At 40.0% G+C, this 18,481-nt stretch overlaps 1 protein-coding gene across 1 annotated transcript in view; it reads right to left on the bottom strand.

Annotated features, from left to right (window-relative positions):
* Nucleotides 1-18,481, bottom strand: part of kcnh5b (potassium voltage-gated channel, subfamily H (eag-related), member 5b) — a 380,353-nt gene that overhangs the window by 297,984 nt on the left and 63,888 nt on the right. The window contains exon 5 of the mRNA XM_028821982.2: nt 11,648-11,763. Within this exon, the coding sequence (XP_028677815.1) occupies nt 11,648-11,763 (116 nt within the window). The remainder of the gene's footprint in view (nt 1-11,647; nt 11,764-18,481) is intronic.

An 18,481-nucleotide genomic window follows, 5' to 3' on the forward strand; every position in this document is an offset into this window, starting at 1 on the left:
ACTGAAGTGGGTACAACTCATTTAATTTCTTGGCAAAAAATCTCACCAGCACTTCTACTTCCTCAGACAACTCTACAGGTGCTCAGTGAATCCCCAGGTACAGCCCCTGCTCAACTAAAGAACATAAAGCACTGCAGAGGGTGGTGAAGGCGGCACAGAATATTACCAGATTTGAACTCCCTGCTGTCCAGTAAACAGGATAATTAAAAACCTCAGGCATCCTGCACTGCTGCTTTTCTCACTCCTACCTCATGCAAACGGTATAAAATCATTGACACTCACACCAGTACATTCACAAGTCCTAAGGTTCTGAAACAGTCAGTTACAGTTAGGTCCATAAATATTAGGACAGAGACAATATTTTTCTAATTTTGGCTCTGTACATTACCACAATGAATTTTAAATGAAACAACTAAGATGCAGTTGAAGTGCAGACTTTCAGCTTTAATTCAGTGGGGTGAACAAAACGATTGCATTAAAATGTGAGGCAACTAAAGCGTTTTTTTAACACAGTCCCTTCATTTCAGGGGCTCAAAAGTAATTGGACAAATTAAAAGAACTGGAAATAAAATGTTCATTTCTAATACTTGGTTGAAAACCTTTTGCTGGCAATGACAGCCTGAACTCTTGAACTCATGGACATCACCAGATGCTGGGTTTCCTCCTTTTTAATGCTCTGCCAGGCGCCTACAGCACGCGTCTCATAAACCGCAAGCGAAGTCTGATCCACCGCGAACAAAGGAGTCACGGCTCAAAAACGAAACAGCTCAACTAACGTAAATAAGACATGAAGCAACAACGCGCCCATAGCTAACGACTAACGACACAACCACACAGAAAAGAGGGTTCTGCACTGCACCCCAGAGTCAAACAGAAGACACTACGGAATCCGCAAAGGTCCACAAAGATAGTACTGAAGGCGCTAGAAAGTACGAAAGGCACAGGCGCCTACAACGCTCTTCTGAACTAAACGTCCACACTACACAGCATGGTCCGGGTAATAAGAATAAACGAACTCTCCGTATTAGATGTACGGCATCCTCACACGTCCAAACCATATAGCATATGTGGATCACATTACAGTGATGCATTATTAACAGTACAACCACAGAAAACGCTCCGTATTAACAGTAAGTGCAATTATCCATATTACTAATGGTAGACAACGGATAACTAATGGAGTCACGGTCACGGCTCCAAAACGATCCAGCTCAACTAATGGACACCTACAACGTGCGTCTGCAAAGCAGGCATTATGGACTGCATTAGATCCTACAATAGTTCATTTGCTTTTGCATCTACCGGGGTAAATATCTGGCCACTAGCTGGCAATGGCCTATACTGCTTTCGCATATGTGGACAAATATTACATCGGATTGGAAAAGTGCACCCTGAACAACATCACGAACGCAAATATGCACCAATCTACGTGTTAGATCCAGATGATGCAATCTATCAACGAATGAACCTCTGACGGAGCTACAAAATCGAGCCCGCATGGATACGTAGGCGCCTACAACACGCGTCTGAAACCGCGGAAGCAAAACTGTCTCGGCTCCAAAACCAAACAGCTCGACTAACGGAGCTACAAAAGCGAGCCCGCATGGACAAATACAATGAACATAGACGCCTACAACGCGCATCTGAAACTGCGGAAGCAAAGCAGGCACGGGTTCAAAATGAAAGACCACAACTGACGGAGTTACAAAAACGAGCCCGCCTAGATAAAATCAATGAACGCAGGCGCCTACAACGCGCGTCTGCAAAGCAGGCATTATGGACTGCATTAGATCCTACAATAGTTAATTTGCTTTTGCATCTACCGGGGTAAATATCTGGCCACCAGCTGGCAATGGCCCATACTGCTTTTGCGTGTGTGGACAAATATTACATCAGATTGGAACAGTGCACCCTGAACCACATCACGAACGCAAATATGCACAAATCTACGTGTTACATCCAGATGACGCAATCTATCAATGAATGAACCTTCCTGAAAACAAGCAATGCACAGAGCTGATAATGAGAAACGTCGCTGAAGTCATAAACAATCACCCATTAGCTAAGTCTATAAAGATGCTACATGAGGTTGAAAGGGAGGCCAATACAAAAGCAGATGCAGAAGCTGTAGCGCCAACTACAATTGCTTTAGTGTTAATATAGGACAAAGAACACGATCCAAGATGATACAATCTTCCCATCGTTAATGAAGTTGCAATTGTCTTTCAAAGTAAAGATGGTGAGCCTCCATTTGACCGCGATATTGTCCTGCATTTACGTCCTGATGGAACCAACAACTTTATGTAGCCTTCTCAAGAGTTCGGCGTTCATCTGACATTACAGTTAAAGTTATAAATACTCCATACCAAGGAGAACTCATTCAAGGACAACACACCATCTTTACTACAAATGTTGTGTATAAAGAAATATTCCAATATATCTTTCTAATGTGCCATGCTGGGTTCTTTACTTCCTTTGTTCGTCATCTACACCTTTACACTCCAATATATCTCATACATACATCGATGTATTTCGGGTTACCCAACACTAGGGGTTGGCGAGCGAAACAAGCAGGGGGCGAAGCCCCCTAGTACTATTATATTACCTTTGCAGCCAGCCCAGCTCTGTAGTGGCCAGTTTATACATCATTCTCAGAGCACGTACACGCATACATCATGGCTGCCATGTGTTCCAGCATTCCAATCTGAGTCATCAGAAATTAATGTGACATATGCATGAGTTGCAGTACCAGCAACTCACAGTACCAGCAAAAATATGGGTGACGTGTATGTTCAAGTTTTGGTACATGATGTCAGCATCATTTTTTACAATCAACATGTGATGGCAAGCAACAATGCAGCTCGAACAGAATAAATCTGCTTGCTTCAATGTTTGATGAATAGTTCGATGTAGTGAAGCAAATCATCAAACTTAAATGCTGACATGCTAATGTATTCATTGTGCTTTTTTTCATCTATTTCTCACATAGGCAGCTCACATAAGCGTTTCATATTTCACATCGCAATGAGGTGATACATTTAAAGGTCTAACATACCATCTTCTGCATCGCTGTTGCTGTCTTTTTCTTTATCTTCTCAACAGCATCAGAGTGAAAAGAATTTTCATCTTTAACATCTTTCTTCCCTTAGCTCACAACACTACGAAATGGGACATTGTTTGATTACCGTGATGATTTTTTACACTGCCACCTGGTGGATCCTCATATGTGCGCAAGTATAGACCATACACTGCTTGCATAGCAGCCGCATCCTCTAGCCACACATCGCGTAGCGTTAAGTATATCGACCCCCATGGTTAAGTATATCAGCCTTACTCTATGGTACATGAAGACTGACTCGGCTAACCAGCAGTCAAAACCCCACAACCAAGTCAAATCTCATAATCTCATCCTGAAGGCAAATGTGAGAAACACAGTTAACTCTACATACTGTAAGTAAAACTGACTTAACTCTATGTGTGTTTGTACTGACATCACTCACAAACTGCTGTATATATTTTTTTGAAAAGTGAAAGAAATGGTGCCTATATAAAGTATTCACCCCTTGGAGGTTTTCACATTTTATTGTAATACAATGCTGAATCACAAAGAAGAGTGGAGAAAAACTGCAGTGTGCAGATTGTCTAACGCTAATTGACACCCGTGCACACTGACTGTCATGGCTGCCAAAGGTGCACCGAATAAGTACTGACTTGAAGGGGGAGGAATACTTAAGTGATCAATTATTTTGTCTTATATTTGTAATTAATTTAGACCACTTTACAGAGATCTGTTTTCACTTAAAGACATTAAAGCGTCATTTTCTGTTGATCAGTGCCAAAAAAGTCAGATTAAATTCACTAGGATTCAATGTTGTGTAACAGTAAAATGTGAAAACTTCCAAGAAGAAAATGCTTTATATAGGTACTGTAACTCAGGGATGATCAAGTTTAGAATATACGCTATATGGCATCTCAATGCAGTGAAAGGTGTGGCTCTGTGATTCTGATATCTTCAAGTTTTGTACAAAGTCAGAGGCTAACTTGAATTTTATTTGATTGAATGACAGTCACACCAGAAGAACACTTATAATACAGTTCACACCATCATTCCATTTCAAAGAGCTGCAGCTGCCTGTTGTCTACATGTTCAGCCCAGACATCTCTGGTTAAAAAAGGTTCTTTCATGGGCACCTGCATGTCTCTTACTCAGTTTTTTACTCAGTAAAGTAATTAAAAAATAATATCTGGGCAATGCTAGGAAACAATGCTTGCAGTTGTAATAATAATCCATCCATCCATTATCCAACCCGCTATATCCTAACTACAGGGTCACGGGGTCTGCTGGAGCCAATCCCAGCCAACACAGGGCACAAGGCAGGAAACAAACCCCAGGCAGGGCGCACACACACCCACACATACCAAGCACACACTAGGGATAATTTAGAATCGCCAATGCACCTAACCTGCATGACTTTGGACTGTGGGAGGAAACCAGAGCACTAGGAGGAAACCCACGCAGACACGGGGAGAACATGCAAACTCCACGGAGGGAGGACCCGGGAAGTGAACTCGGGTCTCCTAACTGCGAGGCAGCAGCGCTAACCACTGGGCCACCGTGCCGCCCTGTCATAATAATCATAATAATAATTGTTTGAGGTCATAAAATTTCTTTCTGACTAAACCACTGATCTAACAGATCAGTAACATGGGACGTGAATGAAAGGAAATTGCATAGCTGGATAGATGGATGGATTAAAACCTCTGTGAATGGATGAATGAATGATTACATGCATAGACGAGCACTTAATTTCATGCATAAGACTGACCTTTTCTCTCTGGCTTTTTAATTGCTGTGCCTTCATCTGCAGTCCCTGCTGCTCATCTTGATTACTCTGTCACCACCTCACTGTACGCTATGAACTTGGTCTGCTACTCTTAAACGTGCTACACTGATTTTTGCAGTCTGTCCCATTCTATTACTTTGTATTTTCTTTTGCAGTATTGTTCTGTACAGTAAGCATTATTGATTTGTATACATCAGTGTTTCTCAAGCTATGGTTATTTCTCCAAATTTGGTAGTGGATATGTTTGTGATGGGTCACCACATAACCTGTGTAACAAAACTAGTCTAGTTTGTCAAAGTGTGAATTCTTGGATGAGTTATATACGAGGGGGGACCCAAAAATAACCGGAAATATTTTTAAAATGTGTTTAATTTAATTTTCTGTACAAACTACAATTAGTCTCCTTCAAAGTACTCTCCATTGGTGGAAATACACTTATCTAACTGTTTGTTCCATTGTTCGAAACATTTTTTAAATTCGTCTGAAGTAATGCCCATTAATGCTCTGGTCGTTTCTTGTTTTACCTCTTCGACGTCAGCAAAACGCCTTCCTTTCAAGTCTTTTTTCATCCGAGGGAACAAAAAGAAATCACACGGAGCTAAATCTGGTGAGTAGGGTGGGTGGTTCAGGGTTGTCATACCGTTTCTTGCCAAAAATTGTCATGATGAAAGAACCAATCGCCCGACTCCCACAAATCAGGGCATTTCCTTTTCACACTGTTGCGCAACCTACTTTTACAAAAAATTCACTGAACACAAGCACAACCTTCCAGACTGATGGCACTTGGCAGACTGACTTGTGAGGAGTGTAACTAGATCGCCCTAGCGGCCCAACCACGTACTACAAGTACCAACCTAACAACAACAAAATTCCAGTTATTTTTGGGTCCCCCCTCGTACCAGTTTCTAGTTGGCTACATCTCAAATTATATACTACCACAGTGATGTCGGTGTACTATTTTGATGTATTTTGGGGAAATAACCTTTAAGCAACACCACTGATGTATCACAGTAAGCTTTCACTTTTCTGGTACAAAATAATAATGAATAATTTACATCAATGACATCATCAACCCTCTCTAAACATGTGAAGTGATCAAACTGATATGAATGACAGCAGAAAGGATGGAGAGCATGTGGTAATGGTGGTGAGTGAATGAAACATAAAGCTCTATAGCACACCTAATAGTGAAAACTGTTAAACATCTGTTAAAAGAAAAGGATTGATTGTCTGCTTCATTGACTGATTTAGAGAATATTTTGTGATAGTACATGCTGTTTTTGTTAGCAAATAAAACTGATCAATTGGTAAAAAGGACGAGTGGCAATATCTTCTTATACAGTATAATACGCTACCGTGGCTGTCCGTTTGTCTATCCAGGATTTTAAATCACCTGTAGCTCGCAAACTGTTTGACCTATTGACCTGAAATTTGGTACACATATTCTACGTCATGTCTACTATCCGCTTTTGGGGGTGATGATTGACCTCCAAGGTCAAAGGTCAACCCAGGAAGATGAAGGTCAAAAATCAAATAACCTGTAACCTGAAATTTGGTACACATATACTACACTGAAACTCTGCACAACAGTTTTATATTAAAAGCAAAGAGTTTTGGAATTATTACTCTTTTTATTTTTATTTTATTTTATTGTAGAATCAACTCTCAGCATACCTACCACCTTCGCCGTCACTTCCCCTACCCAGAGGCGTAGCTAGGGTTTCCAGCGCCCGGGGACAACTGAAGATTTCGCGCCCCCTCCTGTTTGCCAAAATGCAATGGGGAACATCAATTCGGCGCCCCCTGGATGCTGCGCCCGGGGACAGATGTCTCCCCCTTGCCCCCCGCAGCTACACCACTGCCGCTACCTCTGCATATGTTAAATCATTCTTGAGGCAGACTGAAGATTTAAGTGCCAGCTTAAGTGAAAAATGAAAGAAAACGTACTAAGTAATTGCAACAGAAACATTGACTTAATCAGTTTTAACGCGAAAAGATGCAGACGAAAAAAGAGAAGAAGCGGGCCGCTAGGGTGGAGAAAAGAAGAGCTGCTCAGGAAGCAGCAAGCGCATCAACTTCTGAGCAAACGAATGCGTACAGATAAAGAGGATGAAAACTAGGAATGCTCAAGTCAAGTGTATTCACTGCATGTTATCGTGCAGTGTGCCGTTACTGGTGAAGAAATAATGGGTGAATACATCGGTGAGAGTGTGCACAGATAAATGAAGTAATAATGGGTGACTGAATCCATACAAAATGGTAAACTACATTATCACTTCATTTACTTTCTAAAAAAGGATCATTTTCAAAAAATATTCAGTGCTACATTTTTTAAATATTACTATTTTTATTTGTGTTGTTATTAATTTTTAGTCAAATCTTTAGCCCTTTTGTTGATGGGTTCTACCATTTTAACCACTCTTTTTCTTCTTCTTTACCTTCATTTTTTCCTACTTCTGTGTGGGGTAGATGTGACTAATCAACGGTCTTCATACTGTTCCGTCCTGCACCTCCTCCCCAGTCAGACACATTTCCTTCAAGTCTTCCTTTACTCTATCCATCCAATCCCTCATTGTCTCTTCTCCTATGCATCCATTCCCATCACTCTTTTGTCTACATTTTTATTGTCTCTCCTCATCATGTCCATACCACTTCAGCTTGCTTTCCTGCACCCTTTAAGATATCTCTCTTATATTTGTTGTACCTCTGATTGTCTAATTTCTTATTTTGTATTTATTTGCAACTCCACACAACCACCTCAACAGTCTCATCTCTTCCACATTCATCTTCTTCTCCTGTGCTCCTTTTACTGCCCTTGTCTCAGCTCCATACAACATTGCTGGCCCTACCATTGTCTTAAAAATCTCACCTTTAAACCTCTACTTAATTCTTTAATTGCACAATATTTCTGATACCTTCTTCCAATTGTTCCATCCACACTTTACTCTCTGTATTACCTCTGCATTCAATTTTCCATCTTGCGCTACCATTGATCTGAGATAATTAAACTTATCCACTCTTTTCAGTAGTTCTCCCTGCCGGCTAACTTCTGAATCCTGATCATAATGAAACATCAATGATTTTTTGGAACTAGGAGTTGGCAACCCTGGGGCATTGTCAGTTGTTTGGGACCAATGCGACCTCGTTTAGAACCCCTTGCCATTAGTTATAATAGAGCAGTGGAGTGGTGCGCAACGAGAGTTCGCTTTGAAAGCCTTTTATAAGATTAGCAATAGTGTGACTGCTGCACAAAGGGAATTTCAGCATTATTCTGAGTTAGAATATCATGATCATGTCATGTCTGGTCATGCAATTACAACATGGGTGCATAACATCAAAGAAATGGGTTCAGCCTTCAAAAGGAAGTCCCCAGGTGGAGCCACTTCGCATACTGCCTAACAATCGATGGGAGCTATTCGACAATTGGTTGGAAGGCACGTCATTTCACGGAACGGTGACATTCCATGGCCTCCGAGATCCCCAGATCTCACTGTTTGTGATTTTTTTCTGTGTGGACATCTTAAAAACTAAATGTACCGCTCACGTCCTACAACCATTACTGAACTAAAAAGGAGGACTGAAGAGGAAATCGCTGGCATTCCTCTTGACATGTTACGTCGAGCAATGCAGAATTTACACAACAGGCTGTCAGAATGTGTACAGAGAAATGGACAACACCTTCATGATGTTTTCTTTAAAACATAAGATGAATATTGAATGAATATTGATTACCATCATTAATTGCATATCCCGTCCAATACATTTCATCATTAAATGCATTTTGTAATATGTTTATTCGTGCATAGAACTTCAATTGAAAATTTCCCATTTCCCTGCGCCAACTTGTATTTAGCTTCAATAATCTATCTTCCAAAGCCCTTCTCAGTTCTTCTAACTTTCTTTCAACTTCCTTCTTTCTGGTGCAAAAAGCATTTACCAGTGGGATTGGTTGTTTATTCCATGAGTCAACAGAACCATAACCATATCAACGGAATAAGGGCTTAAGGAAGATCCCCAATGCAGACCTATTCTCACTGGAATCTTGCCTGTAACCCTAATACTGCTTTTAACCCGAGTCGTCACTCCTTCATATATATCCTGCACAATCCTCACATACTTCTCTGTAGAATTTCCTCCCTGATGTATTTCAAGACCTCTTGATGTTGCACCCTATCATAACCTTTCGCCAACACAATATGCAAGCCTTTCTATTTTTCTCAGTTTTAACTATGAGCTAATACAACATAGCATGTAATACTGTATTATCATGCTGAAAATATAAAAGATAGCAACACACTTGGGCAGGTATCCAGACTTTGGATTAAAATAAGGAACAGCCTAGTCTCATGTAGAGTGTCAAGGCTGCATTGGTATCTTTTGTTTTTTCCTTACTATTGTCCTGTTTGCACTCTTTTTTATTTTTTCCCCAGTCCTTTATTCCCAGATGTGTTGTGGTTCTTAAGGGGTGAGGCTTCATCCTCATTTTGGAGTCTCGGGTGCCACAATTAATCTGAGAAAACTCTATAAGACCCCTGCCTGGTACAGCTCCTCACTGTGCCATGTGCTGGCTCTTTGCCTTTCTTTACTATTGCCTGCCTGTACTCTTTTAAAAGCCATTCTCATTCTAAATTTTAAAATAATCCAGAGCTTTGATATTTTTCATTTTGGTTTTGTACATTTATTGTATTTCATTCTGGTTATCCCTTTCAGATTTAGGGAATTCATTGTTAGTTTCTTTTCGAATCAGGTGAAGTTCATAGTTTTGATTTTATTATAATTTGGATTTATGGTTACTTTCTGATTTAGACTTTAATGTCTGTAAATGAGGGCAGCACGGTGGGGCAGTGGTAGTTACTATAGTTAGTTCTGTTGTGGACTCAGTTCTATGCACATCGTGCTTAAAAAACTTAAAACTTTTGCAGCCGGGAAACACAATATACGGGTGGCTGCCCCAAATCTTTATGACGTCTTTTGTGTCTTATTATCACAATATATCAATATATATACTGTATATAGTAGGGCAGCACGGTGGCACTGCTGCCTTGCAGTTAGGAGACCTGGTTCACTTCCCGGGTCCTCCCTGTGTGGACTTTGCATGTTCTCCCCGTGTCTGCGTGGGTTTCCTCCGGGTGCTCCAGTTTCCTCCCACAGTCCAAAGACATGCAGGTTAGGTGCATTGGTGATCCTGTATTGTCCTTAGTGTGTGCTTGGTGTGTGTGTGTACTCTGCGGTGGGCTGGCACCCTGCCCAAGGTTTGTTTCCTGCCTTGCACCCTGTGTTGGCTGGGACTGGCTCCAGCAGACCCCTATGACCCTATAGTTAGGATATAGCGGGTTGGATAATGGATGGATGTCTGTAAATGCTTTAGGTCTAGCCTAAACTAAAGAATTAATTTAACTTGCTTCCTCATTATGTTTTTTCAGTTTGTCTTCTGTTTATTCAAGTTTAGGTTTGAGGTGTTTTGTTTGTTCCTTTTTTTTTTTTTACTTTTTTTTAGTCGCTTGGCTTTTTTAGTTGGTTAATTATGCTCTCTCTTGTTTATTTGTTCCTAATGGCTGTTTTGGGTACTTTCTTAACAAATATTAATTATTCATTAGTTGAGTGTACTTTAGGAGAAATGCAATGGTTATAGTCTTTACGCCTGGGATTTGATCATAACACAGAGCATTTTAAAAATGAAGAGTTCATTAGGGCTTACTATGGTTATGACTTGATTCTAAATTTTGAGTTTGTGTTTTGGTTAATGTGTTGGTTTCAGTTAATAGCATAGCTCATTCTGAATCTTGTTCCTTTACATTTTGCCTTTCTGTAGACCATTTCTTCTGATTGTCCTAAATATTGATCATGAATCCTCCATTACCATAATTAATTTTCAATATGGATCTTCAATATTCTCAAACACACTCCACACCTAGAATTTACTTCATCATTATAATGAGGTCTTACTGGTAGTAGAGTTGGTCTACAATTAGATTAGCTTATAAAAGACATATTTTAATAGTTTTATTATGAGTACTCTGCATTTTCCTTTAAAAAAAGTGTCTCTTACACACCTAAATAACCTAACTTGCAAATGATGAAGCTGTACTACCATGAAAATGTGCTCACTGTAATGAGTAGAAAATGAAAACTTCAGAAACGTTTGACGAGCAAAATGCATACCCCACTTCCAGAGTTTAAGGCAGTGGGGCTTAATACACCATTCAAATTCACCATTTGTCTACTGAACTAGACAAAGTATGCACAGAGAATCCATTTCATAGGGAAGCAAAATCAGAAAAGTACCACCTGAGCACCACTAAACAGAAACAGGCAGAAGAAGTCTGACACTAACAATAGACTATCCGTTAAACATTCCAAAATAAACATCCAGAAAAGGTCACGGCAGGGAACTCACAGACAGAGAAAGCAGAAAATAAAGATATAAAGAACTTTCACAATAGCCAAGAGGGGCTGTAATTAGGGCTTATCAATTAATTAGTGAGCACCAGGGAATTTACTGTACATAAGTCAGCGTGATGTAAATGTTAATTTGCTGCTTTAAGTTATTTCATTACCCTTTTTTTTTACTGAGGCAGTCCTGACATGAGATGCTCAAGTAGTCATCAACCTGAGAAGGTACCACAGGCAAGCAGAGCTGCTCTATAAATGGTAGGGGGCAGAAACAGTCACCTTTCTGTTTTGTTTTGTTTTTTTGGACAGTATATAAATTCTCTTTGGCCTCCTGCTGTTTGTTTTAATTTCCAAAGTTTTCAGTTACTGAGTGTCAAATGGGTACATTGGAAGGAATATCAGATACTAACCTCTGCCAGCCTTGAGTGCTTGTGGCTCACATCAGCTTTGTTCATTGGCGTTAGCTGCTGCAAAACACTTCGGCTGTTGGTCAAGGCCCGCGTCAAACGAGCAAATTTTGTCCATCCTGAAAAAATAAAATAAAATGCAGGCCAATTACTATGGGAAGCAGTTCGCATTCAATGAAAAAATATTGTGCCAAATTCTTAATCTCCCCAGATATTTTGGTGCCTTTCTACCTATGTAAAACATCAGGCGTAAGATGGGCTACACTATTCTTTTTGTTTTGATTGGTGCCAAAAGCGTATTTTACAGCTATGTAAATTATCCTAGCGCCTTTACACATTAATTATATATTCTGAAGTATTCTGTAGGCTGTTGATACTTAGATGCTGTAATAAAAGATGTACATTGGAACTATTACATCAGTGATCTTAGCTGTTATTTTATAAGAGAATTCCCTAACAACATTCTTTCTAAATGCGAAAACTGCAAGCTAGCAGAGATGTAGGCTGACAGAAACTCAGCCAGGGAAGCTGATTCTTCTGTCCTATACCCAAGTACCATTTTAAAGTCACAGGCAAAGCGGTAGTGGAAGAAGGGCTGAAGTCAGATCCAGTTTCAGATAATACAGAAAATCCCTTTCCCACTGAGTTATAGATGTCTGACTATAATTTTTCCAATTGAGCCAAATGAGTCTTCATTCAAGCAGTTACAAATTATTTTTCTTTTATTCCAGTTGGTATTACTCCAAATATTGCTATTTCGGCATTAGGAATGGTTTTAGATCCATGACTATTGAAACCTATACAATTGTTTTTGTCCAAAATAATGTGAGTTTAGAACACTTTCAAAACAGTTGACCTACCTATGTAATTACTTGATGATATCGGTCACAGGTTGGATCTCACACTGGGTATATTTTAGACAATTTTGGACAAGATATATATGTGAATGATTGTTGTGGTTAATGTATCTGCTTCTTTTTTTCATTTTTTCTACTCATTATAGGGTTCTTTTCCAAACTATTTGCATCTTTCATTGTCACATACTTCTGATTGCCACAACCAGTGATACCATGGTCCTACCTGTATAAATATGGCAGCCCATTATCCTTTAGTGGATAAATTTTGTCAAAGAGATTAAAAATTTCTACCTTTTAAGGACAGATTAAAAAAATAATATGATTAGTTTAGTTGACGTTTCGGTTTTCTGACCTTACAAGTACAGTTGGAGCACAGACAGCTCTCAGATCAGGTCAGGTCAGGTTAGGTTGGGGAGCATGCATTGGTACAGCACATTGCAGCACCCACCACACAATGAAACAGCTCTGGATTCTGGTTGACAACTCCCCAAGCAGACACATGGTCCCGTCCTACCCTCTGGAAATGACTATCTATTTGCTGCAGCCAGGTGTTATGTGGGCATCCCCTTGGCCTGGTCCTGACAGTTCTGATGGCAAATAAATAGGTGAACCTTATAAAATGAATACTCGTTATATAATAACCAAGATGCTTTTTGAATACAAAGCTTTAATATATTTTTTTTTCCAAATGGAGTAAATACAGATTACTTTACCTGCAGAGAGGAGCGGGAAATTTATTCCTTAGCAGGTGGTGAGTTGATATTTTCAATAAAACTAAATAATTGAATGAGCCTGTGGATGCTCAATTCATTAGCTGAAATAAACAGTGTCAGTTTCAAGATTTGTGACTTTGCCTATCCTGCCTGATTTAAGTGCAGCCATACATCAGTACATCTTTGACAGTCCAGCCCCCAAACCAGGTGTATTTGTCTTGAAAATACTGTATGTCACTTGGAAATTTCTGCACAAAGGCAGCACTTTTATAAATATGACTAAATCCGAGATCAATAAAGCATTTTGTTCAGCTTCATTGATTTGCAAATAACAACTGATTGCAGGCAAATTGGCTCCTCCAATGGGGGATGTAAGGCAGCTGAGAGTGGGCTTCAGAAAGGTCTACATCGCCTGACTCGTTGCCACTCAAATTTGTTTGCCATTATTGTAAAAGCTGCTGGACTTGTCATATTGTGACAATGTTCTTTGTCACTCAGCTCTCACAGGGCACCTTTGATATACCCAGTCTTTTAGACTTGTCTATAACACTCCTGTGTCATTTCATTTCAAGTTACTAGTAACAATGTAAGGCTCCAGAAGATGATGGGGAAGTGAGAGGTGTGAGCAGGCTTTTTCAACTGAGATATTGCTAGGCCACCATAGTTGAAAATCTACCACCATTGGTAAAGTGAGAACTTCAGTAAATTAAGTGTCTTCTTCCTACGTCCATAGTTCTGCATCAGAAATCCTTACGAGTGAATATTCCACCTTTCTGTTTTGTTCACCAAAGTGGATTAGCTATCATCAACCGCTTCATTTTTTTATTTTTCGCACTTCTCTCTAAAAACAGCTAACAGAGGAAAGCACACAGCAGCGCAACTGGGACCCAGTTATCTGGTGTCTATCTTGACATTTGAATTTCTGTGTGATCTGACTGCTGTTCAAGAAAAAAAAAATGAGTTTGGAATGTGCAAGTGAAATAAGAAGGCAAAACAAGAGAAAAGGAATAGAATAAAAAACTTTCAACAGGCAGTAGTGTTTCTGCATTAAAAGCCAGTAGGGCAGCCTCACCAGGTGTTGTGCAAAATAAGTAGTACACTTTCCTCAGTAATTTAACTTCTTATTAAATGTTTACAGCTAAATTAAAAAATATATATAATTCAAATCTAGAACAATATAGCTTTTTTGTAGAAAGTGAAATTATCTCCTTGCCAGCGTCTATAAGCCTATGTCTGACCCATGAGGTCGCCCCATTGGCCCTGCAGTGTTCTAGGTTATCTTTGGGTGTGTGAATGTGCATGTGAAACCTGAACTTCCCAGTTTAGTTATAATCAATGACTTTGTTAAATGGTGCGACTCAAACCACCTACGCCTGAACACCAGCAAAACCAAGGAGCTGGTGGTGGATTTTAGGAGGCCCAGACCCCTCATGGACCCCGTGATCATCAAAGGTGACTGTGTGCAGAGGGTGCAGACCTATAAATATCTGGGAGTGCAGCTGGATGATAAATTAGACTGGACTGCCAATACTGATGCCCTGTGCAAGAAAGGACAGAGCCGACTATACTTCCTTAGAAGGCTGGCGTCCTTCAACATCTGCAATAAGATGCTGCAGATGTTCTATCAGACAGTTGTGGTGAGCACCCTCTTCTATGCGGTGGTGTGCTGGGGAGGCAGTATAAAGAAGAGAGACGCTTCATGCCTGGACAAACTGGTGAGGAGGGCAGGCTCTATTGTAGGCACGGAGCTGGACAGTTTGACATCTGTGGCAGAGCGACGGGCGCTCAGCAGGCTCCTGTCAATCATGGAGAATCCACTGCATCCACTAAACAGTATCATCTACAGACAGAGGAGCAGCTTCAGTGACAGACTGCTGTCACCGTCCTGCTCCACTGACAGACTGAGGAGATCGTTCCTCCCCCAAACTATGCGACTCTTCAATTCCACCCGGGGGGGTAAACGTTAACATTTAACATTATACAAAGTTATTGTCTGTTTTTTTACCTGCATTATTATCAATCTTTAATTTAATATTGTTTATTGTATCAGTATGCTGCTGCGGGACAATGTGAATTTCCCCTTGGGATTAATAAAGTATCTATCTACCTGTCTATCTAGAGATGGGACTTGAAGGCTGAAGCCTGTTAGTTTCACCATTAAAATCAGGACCTTTTTTGTTTTAATTATGTGTTTTCACTTCAGGTTTGAACATTTTCCATTTAAGGATATGTAGTACAATCCATCGTTGAGATGTCAACAATCCAGGACCATTTGCTTTTTTAAAGGTAGCCACAGTAATTTGAAAAAAATAAAGAACGCAGATCAATATCATGAATGTATCAAGTACAAGACATCACACTGATCCGATGTAGTATTAGACTATATTTTGTACATAGTATTCACAAGGAATCCATTTATGCAGTTATTTCACATTTTTTTTTGAATTTTAAAAGTTGTATTTCATTGATGTGTTGATTTTTTGTATTTACAGAACACCATTTTGCAGCTTACGTGACTTTGGTCACTGCAATGTTGATGTTGTTTGATTTTCCTAAGTTATAAAATTGAGCTAAAACCAATAAGCACTCAGCCGGTGTGCTCAAGGAATAGACTCTGCAAACAAAATCAAGGCTCCTCTGTCTGAAGTCTCGTGTTTTACATTCCACATTAGAATGGAAAAAAGAACAAAAAAAAGCCAATGCTGCTGCTGAACTTCCGATACCTGTAAAACTTTTGCACGGTCACTGGGTCCATCTTGGAATTAGGTTATTGGCTGTCAAAAAATAGGGTGAGTATGTGATACATCGCAATTTGTGAAACTGTACTAGAAAGTTATCACACAGTCCTCCCTAACAATTTCTAGCTGTATAATCTGACATACTCAGATAAAACTCAAGATAAAGTTTAGCATCCCCTCCAACTAGAAGTCATCTAATGTGACACTGGCTTAAGGTTAGAATCCCAAGTATATGAAAAACTAGTCTTGTCTGCATAGTCTCTGTGTACAACTGATTGGGTGATTATATCATGTCAGTATCAGCTGCTGACCAAAGCCATTAAGTCATTGTTTAAGTGGTCCTGAACACTGACACCTCTATCATGTGATGGTTTTCATAGCTAAAGAGCCATTTTATAGGATCACTTAGTTCCAATCAGAGACACAAGTGGTAGTCAGTAAGGCAGAAGAAAGCAGTCAGTATTAAGGCACAACAAAGACTTGACAAGCACAATATAATTTGTTAAGGTCCTTTCATTCCTTTTCAGAACATATCTGGTTTATATCAGTACCACAGGAAGGGTAGGGCAGAAGCATCTAGGGAAAAGCTGAACCACCCTGAACAAGCAGCCAGTCAATCTCAGGGAACTCACTGACTGACAGCAAAGGTACTATCAATCATCTTAATGTGTTCCTCTTTTGGATGTAGAAAGAAACCAAAGACATTACAGAAAATCCAAAAAAGACAGGTAGTATGAGCAAGCTTCCCTCAGATGGTGACTGGTTTGAGATTTGAGCTGTGAAGCAGCGGCACTGACTGCTCCCTTGCTCCTGCTCTGATAAAAGTTGATCTAGTCACTCAATGGGACAGATCTACTATGCTAGTATTAATTGATTAACAGCAGTGACAGCCATTGATGCCATTCTATACAGACATCTACAGTACACATCTCCACTTTTTAAAAGCACATTATGAGCCACACTTCATGACTCATTTCTGAACTTGTCACTACAAGTTTTTAAAATATGGTACAGAAGTATAGTAGTTAATTCTGGATTTTAAAATGCTTCACTTAAGAACACATACAAATTAATGTATGCCATAATTGTGAAAAATAATTTCAACTTGAAAATACTGAAATTATCCTTTAAGCTGTGGTACATCTGGTTGACTTGCACGCATGGAACAATTTCAATGACAGTCTGTGGTTTAGTGTTTGAATGATTCCAGGTTTATTTTCATGCACTTTTGATTTGTGAGCCTCTTTGGACTAAAGCATCTGCTAAAGGAATAAATGTACTTATATGGTTCAATGTAATTATATGGTTCAACATCCCAAGAAGTGAAGATTTATAGCATCCTCTGGGATAATACAGGGTGAGGCAGAAAGGACGGACTTTTTTTACAAAATCATAAAATTGTTAATTTTTTCTTACAAAGAAATTTATTGAAAGATTTGAGTTCATATTGAAAGAGCATTTGACAAAATCAAGTGTGGAAAACAACATCTCCCATGTGGTGTCCGTTATCACTGATGCTTTTCTGAAGGCGTTCATGGAAGTTGGCCTCCACTCTTTTCAACATGCAAATCTGTCGATTTGGGCGACTTCCACGCAAATGGCTTCCTTCAGTTCCTCCAATGTACGGGGCTTATGCTCGTATACATGTGCCTTGAGGTGACCCCACAAGAAATAATCGCACATGGATAAGTCAGGGGACCGAGGAGGCCAATGAATGTCACCAAACCTGGAAATGAGGTGACCAGGGAAGAGAGGGCGAATAACATCCATTGATGCTCTAGCTGTGTGGGCTGTCGCCCCATCCTGTTGAAACCACACACGCTGGATGGGAATACGTTTTCGTCATAGTTCAGGTAAAAAGAAGTTGTTTATCATCTCGATATAGCACTCCGAACAATTACTGAGGGTAAGTTCAGAAGAATGCTTCCGAGCAGATCGACTTGGACTGCGCAGCAGGGCTAGTCGTACGCTTTCCACATTTTCAGGGGTCTTTTCTTCATTAGTGTACCTCGTGTACGAAGTGCTTTAACCCAACATAGGATAGTGTTACAAGCGGGAACAACTTTATTTCTGTGGATATTGAAATGGCAACGAAACTCACGCTGAACTGCGTTAATAGATTGGTTATTCTTGACAAAACAGTCGTACGCAAAAACGTAGTGTTCTATCGTTCACTGCTCCATGGCTTCAACTAAAAAGAAAATAAAAAAATACTAAGACTTCACGAACCTAACGCCACCTACCGCACATCTGTCGCTCCACCTAGTGGTGAGTTCTAGCCATTTCAAAGATGTCCATCCTTTCTGCCTCACCCTGTACTATTTACAAGCTGTTCTCAGGGACATCATCTCTGTGTTGCAAAGCTCAACCATCAACAACCATCCTCCTTTCTCCCATGTTCTGAGCCCACCCCTGCATCCTTGAGCAAAAGTCAAACAAAAAACAACCCTGATGGGAAACCAGTCAACCACTAAGCAGGTTCATGCACACCCCGATGTGCCAGCCTGCCGTAAACAGACCGAACCTGGA

This window comes from Erpetoichthys calabaricus, chromosome 16 (genome assembly GCF_900747795.2).
Source record: "Erpetoichthys calabaricus chromosome 16, fErpCal1.3, whole genome shotgun sequence".
Taxonomy (NCBI): domain Eukaryota; kingdom Metazoa; phylum Chordata; class Cladistia; order Polypteriformes; family Polypteridae; genus Erpetoichthys; species Erpetoichthys calabaricus.